Consider the following 14,925-nt stretch of genomic DNA (forward strand, 5'->3'; position numbering starts at 1 on the left):
TAAATTTATTCAAAAGTTTTGGTTGACTAACTTCACAAAATAGCTGAAGCATGAAAATTCAAAGAATACTAATATTTTAGTGGTCAGTATAGAATTGTGGAGATTGTTGAATTTCATTGAAATCACGAATCGATTAAAGTTAGAGAACCATTGAAAACCTAAAACCATTAGTATGGGACTCTGAGACATTCTGAATCCCCTATCCTACAAGGTAGAGTCAAATGGAGGATATTTGGTCCCTCATGTAGATGTTTATTATTTTGACCACTGACACTTAAATGCATCTTGATATGAAAACTCTCAGGAGTGAGTGCAGATGATCATACCAAAGATCAAACCCTGAATTTTTACATCTAGTCAAGTAAGCTTAATCGTTAAATCATTTGGTTGGCACCAATTTGTGTACAATTTCCAACTTCAAGTAATTGATTATATCCTACGACGATCATCATTCAATTACAGTGACGACAAAGTTTATTTCACTTTATAGATAAAACTTTAAAATTACACTGAACTCTACAAAATTCCTCCAACTAAATTACAGTAATCAGCTTTCTAGTAACTTATTTAAAAATAACCTTAAAGTCTTTGTGAAATGTAATGGACTCTAAATAACTTAAAAGTTAAGCAGTCGTCGTCATTGTTATTAGTTAATTTTTATATTACATAATCAATTGAACATAAATACCAGTGAATCGTAGTGTCGGTTATTATATTAAGTCCATATACCTTATTCTAGCTTTCGGACAGCCCATTTTCTATTCATTCCAATTGAGTCACATTCTGACCTTGTTAATTATTCGCTTATCAATCTTGACTGTTTTTATATGAACGCTTAGGTGTGTGTACATTTCTTATTCTGTTACTCATCACATGTCTGTAACTTACTTTTGTGTAACTATAAATATTAATTAACGCTTGGTTAAACGGGAGTTGACTTACCAGCCATTTCCACTCTGCGTCGTTTCTCTTCTCTCTATTCCATTCACTTTATATACAAAATCATATGTCCATTCTCGTTATTCGACTTATTTAATTCCGTTATTGACTAACATGATTTAAGTCGATGAACATATACGAGGATAGGCGATAGATATATTTCAATAACAATCATTCATACGATCTAATTGGAGTCAGATCTCGGGCCACTAAAGTGGAGAGCTCCTTTCGACAACATCGTTCGATCTAAATGATGATTAAATGACGGGCCTCCACAGAATACCAAATAGAATTTTCATAATTCTTAAGTATATGTTAATAGATCTGAAGCCCTAAATTTCAATCTCTGATAATATTTTAAAGTTCATATTGTTATGAATTCTTATATCAGAAGCAAAGTAACTTTTCAGTACTCTCTGAAATTATTCTATAACAAATACATCGCAACTTATAATAATAATAATAATATTATTATTATTATTTTTTTTTTAATTTTGAGGTAAGTTCTAATTTGAACAAGGATATCATAGCAACTAGTTGCGTAATCTGGTGTCTATTCAATATTAAATCTTAGTTGTCTATTTTATACTTTGATTTACATACCTAAATAGTGATTCATATATAAATTATTATTATTATTATTATTATTACTAATATCATTTCAAGTCACCCGCTAAATGTCTTTTTCTTAATTTCTTTTTCTCACTGATTTAAAAAGTAGTCTTTATTGATCTTGCAAAATCACATTGTGGATACAATGAGGTGATGGAGCGTATTTTTCTTTTTACTAAAAAAACCAATCGATTGAGCAAAAAATAACTGGATCAAATCAAATGGAAAACTTATATTGTGGAATATAAAGTTGAATAGTTACATTTAATTTCTTTTTAAATACATTCAGATTATAATGGTTATAAGTATAGATGGATGATGATTGGCAGGGGAATTCAGGATACTCGTTTCATCTTATTTGGGACTTGTCAACCAGATGTACATGTATCATAGAGTTGATGTTCACTCCATCATTGCTTTTATTGCTTGTGACTTAAGATAATATTGAAGCACTCAGCGTAGGATGCACATATGCTAATAAGAGACTGATCAATTCCAGTCCTAAACATCAATGGAAAGATTCAAGTAAATGAATTTGTAATCGTTAGCTTTTCTTTTGTTGTTATTGTTGTTGTTAAAGGAATGTTATCCTGTTTGATGTTTGTTAGTCATACAATTTCAAAGTTCAACTTCTAGTGTGGCATATGTGTCCATTTGGCCAAGCTGTTATGGTGTATTAGCAGAACGAAACGATATAAACAACATAGATAGGAAAGGAGTAAGTAGGTAGTTTGGTAGCAGTGTTATTGTGAAAGATTAAGAGTTGAGAATCTGGTTAAAGAGTTAATGTGTCTAAGCCATTGTGAATAATTCTGAGCCCTATCAATTAACAACAATCATTGATCGTGGTTATTGCATGCACTTTACTCAGGTAGTCTGAATTCATCAGCATGATTTAGACCAACGACTAATAGCATCACGGAATGGTTTCATGTTTAATTTTGGCTGAAGTTGTCTGTAAAACTCTAATTCTTCTACATTTCTCCTCTATTAGCTAACATCGGCCAGAAAGCATTCAATGATTTACATTTGCACCGCTGGGTATCGAGTTACTAGTGTAAAGGTTAAGCGTTAGCGTACTTTGTAAGTTGAATCCATGTTTCGAGGAGCTCATCTATGGAGTGCTCATGAAAGAGTTCGATGTGGAATCCTGGTGAGATGCATATTATCCTGCATGAGGAGTAACAGCCGTACGTAAGTAAATAAACGTATGAACACTGATTGATTGAAAATTAGTTGAAAACCGTCGTTTATGGTAACAGACATTAACACTGAGCTATGCAGTCTGAGACTGAGCCCCTGTAGGACTGAGATGCATTTACAATTGATTGATCATTAGGTGGTGATCAATGTCATGTATGTCAGGTTCTTCTTAATATAGATAGAATCCTGATGGTCATTTTTAAATTATAACCAAACATTTAATTAATATCAAAAATTCTAATTCTATATAACATATGATAATTCCAAATTGTACATGACCAAGAAATTATTTCAATATGAAATGAGATTTATTCGAACTAGATAGAACGGACTAATAATCCACAACACAATTTATGAATAGTTTGTGGTAAGAAAAGAGAGAGAGAGAGAATTCAAGAAGTCAAAAAACGTTATAATTTAAATAACTTCAGTTTTACCTTAACGATTACAACCTTGAAACGTAAATAGACAACAATAAACTAAGTGAGAAGTAGTGAGCAGTAGATTTCAATCGGGTCTATTGTGAGATAGTAACTCACAGAAGGTAATGGTGGATGTGTCGCTCAATCTTGCGGATTGGTTGAAGTTAGACATTAACACCACTGGATGCTGGCTCAGTGGTCTAGTGGTGAAGCATACGCGCACGAGACCGATAGGTTTCGGGTATGAATCCCACGGGACGGGATGCTGGATTCGCACTGATGAAGAGTCCCACAACAGAAAAAATGGCCGTCAGGGCTTCCATATTTTCCATGGTGGTCTAGCTTCAACTGACTCGTGATCACGACCATTGAGATTACAGTAATATCCACAAAGATTAACAACAACAAAATAGAGAGTAAAAGTAAACTTCAAAGTCAAAACAATCATAATCGAAAATGTGACTTGAAGATTTTTATGCAAAATCCAAATATCATGTACATCAAGTAGTCGAAATACCTAATATGCCTATCAAAATGCTAAAAATATTAGCGAAAAATATTAATTCTTTTGATATTGTTTGCTTGTACATTCTCATTGATGTATATGACTGAAATCGATCAGTCTCTTGTTAGCATATTTGCATCCTGTGAGGACTGACTCGATATTGCTTTAAATACCGGAGTAAACATCAATTCTAGGATGCAGGTATATCAAACTGAAGAGTCCCAAATATGACGAAACACATTTCCTGCATTCCACTTCTAGCCGCTATCCAACTTTACTGAGAAAATATATGTTTTTGTTACCATAGCGTGAAAATGATAGTGGTAAACGTATCATGTGCTTAATTCACTCTCTTTAAATTATTTATAAAATGTGAAACAACACCATCTCTAAATCATAACCCCATACCCTTGAACTTGAATCCAACTTTAAACCGGAGAAACTATATTTTATGAACGAAATATTCGGATATCGACTCTTATATTTCCTAGTATAATTCATGCATTCATGTAACTGAAATGCTCATTTTTGCACTACAACTGATGTCAATACGCTGTAGGAATCTTAACACTAAATCTTTAATCCTAGCCCTCATTACTCAACTCTAGCTAAGAATAATCGAGGAACTCTTCAGAAACTGTGTTTGGTCCTTGAAAAATTCCAGAAATGAACAATCTACCTTCATATAGATGAATCAATATGTCACTGCTTTTTGTATTTATAGTGAGAATAACCTGAAGAACACATGAATAGATTTATTAATTGCGTAAATCAACAGACTTACATTTTGCAACATTATTGTTTCCATTTCTGTAAACTATCCATTTATAAAAACTTTCTTCTCATTGACTCAAATAACTGCTTGAAACTTTGTCAAGCGTCTTTTAATCGTGTCTATAAAGAATACTTTTACCGAATAAATGTTACTATCAGCTTTTTGGACATGAGAATTACCGTCTACTAACAAAAATAAAGAAAGTAGTCAGTCTAAATCTTTCCCGTCGATTTTTTTTCTTGTAGTTATTTTTTCTGTCTTTCTTCGTAATATATTCTGTAATGTTGAATGAAAATTAACAGTGGGATTAAGAATGCGCGTTTTCTCTGCTGTTTGCCACTCTTCAGCTACATGTGCCTGCAATCCAGTGTCGATGTTGACGCTACGACTCGAACCCAATATGTTTCGTTTCAATCGTTCAATTCATTCTCCACAAATCTACTAAGTCCTGATAACAACTGACTTAAGATTAATCAACTGTAGTCCTCAAAATATGTCAACAATAAAGAACAAGCACTTTCAGATTTTCTCATAAGTTTCTCTTACTTCAAAGTTTTGAATCCATTAGAAAATAGTTGTGGATTATTTTATCATATTTCTAGTGTAAATAAAATATCTTAATCATACTAGTCACTAAGTGATATCGATTAGATTACCATGAAAAATCTGGTTTCACACTTCTGAGGAGTTGCATACTAAAACGAAACAGCCGTCCGGTACTTCCAGGTTTTCCAGGGTGATCTAATTTAAATAGACTCATGAATTCAACAATTAAATTACTTCAATTTCCACAAACCCTTATTCTCACAATAATAGGAGGAAAAACTCATCCTATAATGAATCAAAGTCCCACGAATTACTTACTACACACATGTAATTTCATATTTGCCAACATTTCAATAAAGTCAAAATAAACATGAGTGGTTTGGTGGGATTGTTCAATTTGCAATTCCTGCTATGGACAGACATCAGTCAAATAACCATTGAATACTAGAAAAAATTGACTATCCTTTTCGTTCCAATACACAAAACTGCCGTATTATTCATCTATAAACACAAGTCAGTAATCAAAACAAAACATTAATAATATCTCTCAATAAGTGAGTTGAATTGAAATCGTTGAAATGGTTTTCATCAGGTCACATTCGTAATTTTTTCAATAAAATGAAGAGTGCAGTAAATATGTTGAGATAACATAGAATAAACGAAATGTGGTTAGTAGTAGAATTCAGGATGCACAATTCCTACAATTCGGGACTCATCTGCTAGATATGACTGAGTTTATTCTATACTAACTTGTGTCATTAGGGCTATATCAATACAGTCTGCATATGGTAAGCATATGTCGACGAAAACTGACCGAATTTCAGTGAAATATCTCAACAACAGGACAATCCAAATCATTAGAAAATATAATTACTACTGTAATATCCTTGCGAAAATGTCATCTTATGTTAGAAAATAAAGATTTACTCTGCCAATAAATGTCACCAAAAATGTGAAGTATAAAATATTCATATAAAATTCACAGAATGGGGTTTTGTGGAAATTGTAGTAATTTTTAATAATTGAATTCATGAGTCGATTAAAGCTAGACCACCATGGAAAACCTGGAAGCACTAGACAGATTTTTAGTCTAAGTATGGGACTCTTCATCACCATCCCGCACTAAACTCAGGACTTTCGGTCTCGCGCGTGAACGCTTAACTTGCAGACCACTGAGCCGTCATCTACGATATTGCGCGACCGTCCAGCATTGTCTACAGTGTGTAACTGCCTCTACAACATACGCGGTTAGACACCAAGGGCCATGGTTTCTCACTAGAACTCCAAGGAATACCTTATAATGCCAGTTATAAGTAAGCACATGATGATCATTGTCATCATATTGAATAAAATATTCTCTGTTTACTATTAGTATGATTATTGTAACTTACCATCTTGGAATAAAAGTATATTTTCAGTTATAATTCAGTTTCATAGGTAAACAAACTGCCGAATACAATAATTTAGATCATTATAAACATAATTCTGAGAAAATATTGCTATAAACTTCATTATTTTAAGGAAAATTATAACCTTTGTTAAAATAAACACTGAGAAATTAATACATTTTGTTTACTTGGAATGTTATTTTATCAACGAATCTACCTAGTAATTAACCTTGAAAAGGTCATATAATTCAAATTTGCAAATTCACCAATCAATATGTATGTATATATATTGCAATGTAAGTATAAATCAATGAATTATATTTGTAGGGCCAGTGAAATCTCACTGAGCTCTAGCCAAATTATCATGCAATTAGGTCACTGAATATCGAACAGTTCATCGATCCCCGTCAATGCGAAAGACAACCAACATGCATCAGTTAATCGTCTGACATGAAGTGGCCCATGTGGTGGTGGTCTCACTTTCGTTTGCACTTGTATCTACTAATTTATTTCCGTAATAACGTCTTTTGTGTCATACGGTCTTCAAAGTATCCGTGGTACCTTGTCGAAGGGTTAATCCATGTTAGGTGCTGACCGCGATGAGTGATTTCGAAGTTAGCTTTTGGTCACAACATTCCCGTCTAACTCGAGTAGGCTTCTATTCATTAGAAAACTAGGAAATACATTAAAAGAACCTAGACAATTATAACAAATTAATTAAATGTTTTTACAGTAAAGTAAATAATTAGGAAAATCTTAATTATTTTACTTACGTATGATAAACCATCATTGTTTGTTTGAAATTGATTTAATACCTGTCACCAAGTATAAATTCCGTAGTTGAACTTTGTGCTATTTGCGATGTTTAGAGATAAGAATTAGATTTAGGGATAATGGTGAAGATCTATTCACTTATTTTGCTTTTTATTTGGTACTGAATTATGAAATCATTTTCTTCTCAAAAATGTGAAAGTGTGATTTATTCATTTGGTTAGATTTATCAATTAATTAGATACATAATTACTTGCTTATTTACGTCTGTTACCCTTCATGGAGAAGCATAGGCCGCGCGCTAACATTCTCTATCCAACTCTTTCCTAGACAATCCTTTCCAGTTGCCATCTAACTTTTTCATGTTAAATTCCAATTCTCGGTGTATTGCGTCCTTTGGTCTTCCTCTTTTTCGTTTCCCTTCAGGATTTTAGGTAAGCGCCTGCCTCGTAATGCATTTTGGTGGTTTCAGTAATGTATTTCATATCCATTTCCATAATCTTTTCCTAATTTCCTCCTCAGCTAGAAGTTGGTTTGTTCTCTCCCATAATAGGCTGTTGCTGATGTTATCCGGCCAATGGATGTTGAGTATCTTGCGTAGACAACTATTTATAAATACTTGAACCTTCTTGATGATGGTTGTTTTACTTTCCAAGTTTCAGCTCCGTATAGTAGAACTATCTTGACGTTCACATTGAAGATACATGTATTGGATTATTGATTTATGAATGTTAAATGGTTGGAGGCAGTCAACAGTAATTCTTGGATAAGGAGTTTCGATTTATTTGCACATATCATCAAGGTGTACCTGTGATCTTGAGGTGACTGATAGTCTCTGACGGATTCAATCCCGTGTCATCCTGTTTCAAAGTGCGATATTTGACTACTGAGCTAATCAGGTCTCTATTGACCTGCTGTATGAAAGAGATGTATCTAGAATTGATTTTTTATTTGGTAGTGACCAGTATCATGTTTATTAATCATTGTCAGTTATCGCCAGTTCGATTCACTCAAATTGACCTATTAACTGAATAATGAAATGGCAAATTTTTCATTCTAATTTTTAATGTTATTTTGAACAGCTAAGGATTTGTGATCAGTGCATAAACAAATTTTCATCTGTAGTCTTATTTTCTTCCCTGGATCGACCCATATCAGTCGGGTTCCTCTGTAACAAGCATTAACGAGCAGTTCTTCTTCAATTAAAACAACATATCAATATCAGTAGTAGTATCAACATTCTGTTAAGATACAACAGTTTTTCTAGCTTTCTTTTCTAGTCATATTCTGCACGCTTGGTTAGTTTTGCCATCATCGACACTACTAGTACTACTACTACTACAACTACCATTGTGGTATATACTACTCATGTTGACAGAAGTAAGTATTATGTAACACCGATCGGAAGTAAAATGCCTGTGGGTAGAAGATTGAGAAAACCGAGATGAAGAGAAGAGAGAAGAAAACTGATAACAATCAAGCTAACAACAGGAATGAAAGACTAATGAAGTTTGTAAGAAACCATTCAAAAATGATGTGTAAATGATATATTTAGTGTATGATTTTCACATTTTACTAAACCATTGTGTGATTTTTGACTGAACAGTAAATTAGTCTTCGCTATCTACGTTCTTCATTCACTACATTACTATAAATACTAATATCACAATTTCTACCATAAATTTGGTATTCAGTTTGATAACATCATCTTAAGGTATTGAATTAGTGTGTTATTATGGTTTAGTGCACATAGATCTCAAATCCTAATTTATTCATCACTGATTTAAAATAAAACTTAGCGCCACAGAAAAAGATAAGAAAGTGACTTATGTATAGTATTCAAGTAAAGAGCTAATGCTATAAATAATACAATTTTGTTTATTTAAAAAGGTCTAAAGACTTTTAAGTTCAACAGACTGAAATCAAATGCTACATAAAGTTTCAAATAAGTGATGACTATCAGAATTAGTCTACATTTAATAAAGAGATTGCACCAATCTAATCACAAATGACGGAGAAGATTTGGAAGATGTAAAAACCTTTACATCTTTAGGCAGCATCATTGATGAACATGGTGAATCTGATGCAGATGTGAAGGCGCAGATTGGTAAAGCAAGAACAGCATATTTACAACTGAAGGACATCTGGAACTCAAAGCAACTGTCAACTAACACCAAGGTCAGGATTTTCGATACAAATGTCAAGACAGTTCTACTGTATAGGGCGAAAACCTGGAGAACTACGAATGCCATCATACAGAAGATACAACTGTTTATTAACGGTTGTCTACGCAAAATACTTCAGATCCGTTTGCCGGACACTATCACCAAACAACCAACTATGGGGGAGAACAAATCAGATCCCAACGGAGGAAGAAATCGGGAAGAGTGGCTGGAAGTGGGTAGTTCACACATTGAGGAAAGCACCCGACTGCGTCACAAGGCAAACCTTCACATGAAATCTTCAAGGCAAAAGGAGGAGAGGAAGACTAAAGAACACATTACAATGAGAAATAGAGACAGACATGAGAAGAATGAACAAAAGTTGGACAGAACTGGAAATGAGTTTCCATGACAGATTGGGTTGGAGAATGCTATTCGGCGGCCTATTCTCCATTGGGAGTAACAGGCTTAAGTAAGTAGGTAAGTAAGTAATGAAGAGATTCGATGGAATTAATAGTTTATACATCTTCCAGTATATAATGAAATGATTCACTGTTATATCAAAATAGATTTGAGAAAATTTAAACGACTTCTTATTACTTACTATTTTTATGATAAAATTATTAAATAAATGGATCATTGTATGTTTTATATTCCTCTAATTGTGAACTACCATTTAAATCATTATTTGTTATCATAGATCTTGTTTTGTTCTCTGTCATTTATGATGTAATCGTATATACTCTGTAATAACCTATTTTTTGTTACTGTATAATGAATCCATAGTGAGTACATATTATTATACAAATTCTAAGATTTATTATATAACTGTTAGTTAACAACAATAAACGATAATTCTGTTTGTTATATTCAACTTTCAACTTATTATCAGTCTAATAGGGAATTGTGTTCTGAATCCATAACAATAAAGATATTATTCAAATTTACTTATTATCAATCAAATTATATCATTGATTAACGCAGAATTCATTGGTTTAATAGAATAATATTGAAGAAGTACTTTATATTGGTGGATAGTATTATTAAATGGTCAGATTAATCAAACCTTTACCCTTCAATAATCATATACAGATACATAGAATTTTCTTGACTTCATCACAGTTACATCTTACAATATATTTCATTTTCAATAGTTGAGATCATGAGTTCATTGAAGTTATATCATCATGGAAAATCTGAAAGTATTGGACGGCCATTTTCCATGTTGGTCTAACTTCAACAGACTCATGATCTCAACTATTTAAATTAATCTAATATCCAAAAAACAAACCCTTTCTTCTGACATTTCATTTTGTTTAACACATAATTCATCTACATTACAACACTTAACTCCGCCTGTAGCTCTTCCAGAGTTACTGCCGGTCCCAAGCCTGGGTAAAGGAGGAGTGTTGGGCATGGGGTTAGCGTCCCCATCCCGTAGAAAACTAACTCGCTAAAGAAACGCTTACCAGAAAAAATAATTCAAACCATTTAAACTCTGCCCTGAGAGTTAGAAGGTCTTCATTTAGAAGAATTATGACGCTTCATGGTGAAAGCCGAGTTCCTTTGTAAGCCACGAAGCCGATGCCCCTTCTAACAACCAGAGCAAAACTTTTTATAAGTACATGGAACGTCCGAACAATGTGGGAGACCGAGAAGACCAGTCAAATAGCAACAGGAATGAGGAGATACAATTTCACAGTACTGGGAATCAGCGAAACCCAATGGACTCAAGCTAGACAACAAAGGCTAAATACGGGAGAGATGCTACTATACTCCGTTCATGAAGAGAAAAATGCTCCACACACTCAGGGAGTTGTTCTAATGCTGTCCATGGTAGCCTGAAATGCACTTGTAGGATGGGAACCTCACGGATCCAGAATCATCAAAGCATCATTTAAACCAAAGAAGGAGGGGATCACAATGAATATATTCCTTCACGAGGAGTAAGTAATTACAACACTTCATTTATTAAGTCAATTTAATACATTTCGTACATTTCGTATTTACAGTAAAATAAGGAAAAAGAAATCTTTATTTCTCTAATGTTCTGTACACAAGTTACAAAATAGTAATAGTATGGATTAATAATAATAATAATAATAATAATAATAATCTCAATTGTTAGAATCTTACTATTCTGATCCATATACAATAATAATAATGATAATAATACTATTTCATATCTTTATTAAAATCTTGTCTTTTTCGATAATCTATAATTTCAGGTTGTAATGAATATGAAGATCGTTGAATATGTTGTTCCATAGAAGAAGAATCTATTTGATTATTATCTATTCCACTTTGAATAGTATGTTTAGTTTCATTTGATTCAATATTTACTTGTTGTATTGGTTGAGATTGTTCTAATTTTATTGATTGTTTTTGTTGATCTATATGATCTAATTTAGTTGTATGTTTAAGATGATCAATATTCATTTCAATATTATTATTATTATTATTATTATTATTACTGTTATTTAATGTGAATTGATGTTTGCTAGCTCCTATACGATATTGTAATAGATCATTAAATGCTTCATTCAAATCTAATTGACATTTATGTTTCGATGTTGATGCATAGAAATCATGATGATTATTATGACGTGATAAATGATCAATTAATATATCATTAGCATTTATTGAAACTTTTCTATATTGTTTTTTATTAATATTCATTTTCATCATTTGTTCAGCTGATATAAAAGAACTTTCACCAAATGTACCACCGTCATCATCATCATCATCATCATCATTATCATTATCATTGTTATTATTGTTATTATTGTTAATATCATTAAGATTACCATTATAATCATCATCAATTGGTATAATTGATAAATGATTATGTAATATCCAATCATGTGTTGTACCATGATTTAATAAATTTGATAGATTATTTCTAGAATAGTGATGAAATTGATTAAATTTTAATGATTCTGGTATATTTTTTAATAAATTTTCAGTATCATTAGGACGTGTTGATGCATATAATAATTTTAATGCAATTAATTCATATACTTTTAAAATTTTCTCATCATAATGTTCTGGATTTCGTTGTAATATACGTCGAATATAATTTTCATCAATTTTAATAAAAAATTCTCTGATAGCATTACGTCCTTTTGAACCGATCAATGTTTCAATACCAGTTAATGTTTGATCAATAATATTTTTATTTAATATATAAAATAAACTTAATTTTTCTTGATCTTTTTTACGTAGTTTTAATAATTTCACTAATGGTTTTGTTGTTAAACCCATAAAACCAACTGTAAATAATATAATAAATAATGTTGTTGTTACTATGACATTTTTATGATATAAACTATTGATAGGAAATAAATCATCTGGGATAAGTACTGATAAAGCAAATGCTACAGCACCACGTAAACCACCATAAATTAATATAATTTGTTGTTCAATTGTAATTTTTGTTTCATCAATATTAACATAATTTACAATTGCTGTAATAATAAATACAATAATAGTTCTGGATAATAAACATAATATAAGTGACCATAATATAAAACCAGTATGCCATTCTAATTTATAAGATATTACTTGTATACCTAAAAATAAAAAGATTACACCTTCACTAACTTCAGCTAACATTCTTGTAATTAATAATAAACTTTTAACATATTTTTCACCAATATTATGAAATGCATATGCTGCTTGTATTAAACCACAACCAATCATTGAGATAATCCCAGACCAACCAATACAATCAGCTATAATATATGAAAAATAAGCTAATAATAATATTGTAAATACAGATAAATGACTATGTATTCTTGTAATTAAACATGTTATAATACCAAATATAACACCAATGAATAAACCACCAAAACTAACTGTAAAAAAAGATATAAACCCAATAAATATTTGTAATGTTGTTAATTGTTCATTACTATTAAATACAATCATAATATCATTTAATACAATTGTAATAGCATCATTAAATAATGATTCACCAAATACAATATAATATAAACTTAATTCAACGCCAATATCTTGAAAGATAGCTAAGACAGCAACAGGATCAACAGCAACAATTAATGAACTAAATAATAAATAACCTTTAATATTTAATTGTAATATAGGTTCACCTAATAAATTTAATTGATAGATTATATATAATGAGAAACCAATAAATAAAAAATTACATATTGTACCTATCACTGAAAATATTAATACAACACCAAGATATTCAGAAAATGTACGATTATATAAACCATAGGCTGATTCTAATATAATTGGTGGTAATAAATAATAAGCAAATAATTCCGGTGTAAATTTCCATACAGTATTCTCTATTGATATAGATGTATGATGATTATGATTATGATGATCAGTTGTATAGTTATCCATTGTATAAAATACAATACTACCAAATGTAATCCCAATTAATATTAATAATAAAGATTCTGGGACATAAATTGATATATATGGTATATAATGATAAGCTAATTTTAAACAAACTAATAAAATTAAAAATAACATAACAGTAATATGTGTAGAGAATTCATGAAATTCCCATTTAATGATTGTAATTTCTTTAGGATGAATATTGGTTGAATTAGATTTAGCATCAATAAATTGTTGCATAATTATAAATATAATAAGGAATTGATTACATAATAGATTTTTGAAAAATTGATCATATTCAAATGGTAATAATATCATTTTGTCATTAGAGATATAAGTAGTATAATCAGTAGTAATGTTGCTTCTTTAATAGAAAATAGGATAATATATATATATATATATATATATAATGTGAATCCTTTCTTTTTTTTGATATTATATTATATTCATGTATGTGATGTTAATGGTTAATGTATAAAAGGAATGAATATTAAATCTTTGTGTTTTTATAGTCAGGGTTAATCAGAGACACTCAGTCACTCGCACACACACACACGCATACACACAACGAAACATACAAATAAATAAACAAACATCATTAGTAGTATAATATTATTTATTTTATAATGAATTATTGATATGATTGATATCCTAAATAGAGAAAAAAAGATATCATTATTATTATTATTATTATTATTATTATTATTAGGTATTATTAATTATTTGTATCTGTGTGTGTTTGTGTGTGTGTGTATGTATTGGAATGAAAGAAACAAGAAACTGATGAATATCCATTAACACTATCATTCTCATGATAAAAGTGGCGTCAATAGTTTCAATGTAGAAACAAAATATATATATATATATCAATAACTTCCAATCAGAATTTACTGAATTTATGGAAGATCAATAGAAAAAAGAAACTTTATTCCACGACATAAGTAAAGTAGTATGTATGTAACTATCTTTGTATATATATATCTATCTATGTATGTGTTTATGTATATGTATGTATGTAAATGTGTGTATATGGGTAAGCTTGTTTCTATGCATTTAGTTGTTTATTTATAATATATTAAAAGAAATGTAATGAAAATTTACTTCTCGTATTACTATTGGATAATTAGTATTTAGGTAAATATTTATTTATCAAGGTTTATTTAGGAAATTTTATTGATCTATTCAGGAAATATGTCTACGTCAAGGTCATGTTGTGAATCTTGTAAATAAA

At 30.7% G+C, this 14,925-nt stretch overlaps 1 protein-coding gene across 1 annotated transcript; it reads right to left on the reverse strand.

The window, feature by feature from the left end:
• Positions 1–2,138: 2,138 nt before the first annotated feature.
• Positions 2,139–14,525, reverse strand: SLC9A1 (Sodium/hydrogen exchanger 1). Its single transcript, XM_051217492.1, has 3 exons — positions 11,460–14,525; positions 4,466–7,063; positions 2,139–2,214 (listed from the first exon to the last, which is right to left on the reverse strand). Exon 1 carries the CDS (start codon positions 14,010–14,012, stop codon positions 11,499–11,501), a length of 2,514 nt encoding a protein of 837 aa, XP_051064903.1. The 5' UTR covers positions 14,013–14,525; the 3' UTR covers positions 2,139–2,214; positions 4,466–7,063; positions 11,460–11,498.
• Positions 14,526–14,925: the final 400 nt, after the last annotated feature.

Source organism: Schistosoma haematobium, chromosome 5, assembly GCF_000699445.3.
Source record: "Schistosoma haematobium chromosome 5, whole genome shotgun sequence".
Lineage (NCBI taxonomy): Eukaryota > Metazoa > Platyhelminthes > Trematoda > Strigeidida > Schistosomatidae > Schistosoma > Schistosoma haematobium.

Excerpts from the sequence above, each read along its gene's own strand:
- SLC9A1 (XM_051217492.1), bottom strand. The coding sequence starts at position 14,012 with ATGATATTATTACCATTTGAATATGATCAATTTTTCAAAAATCTATTA.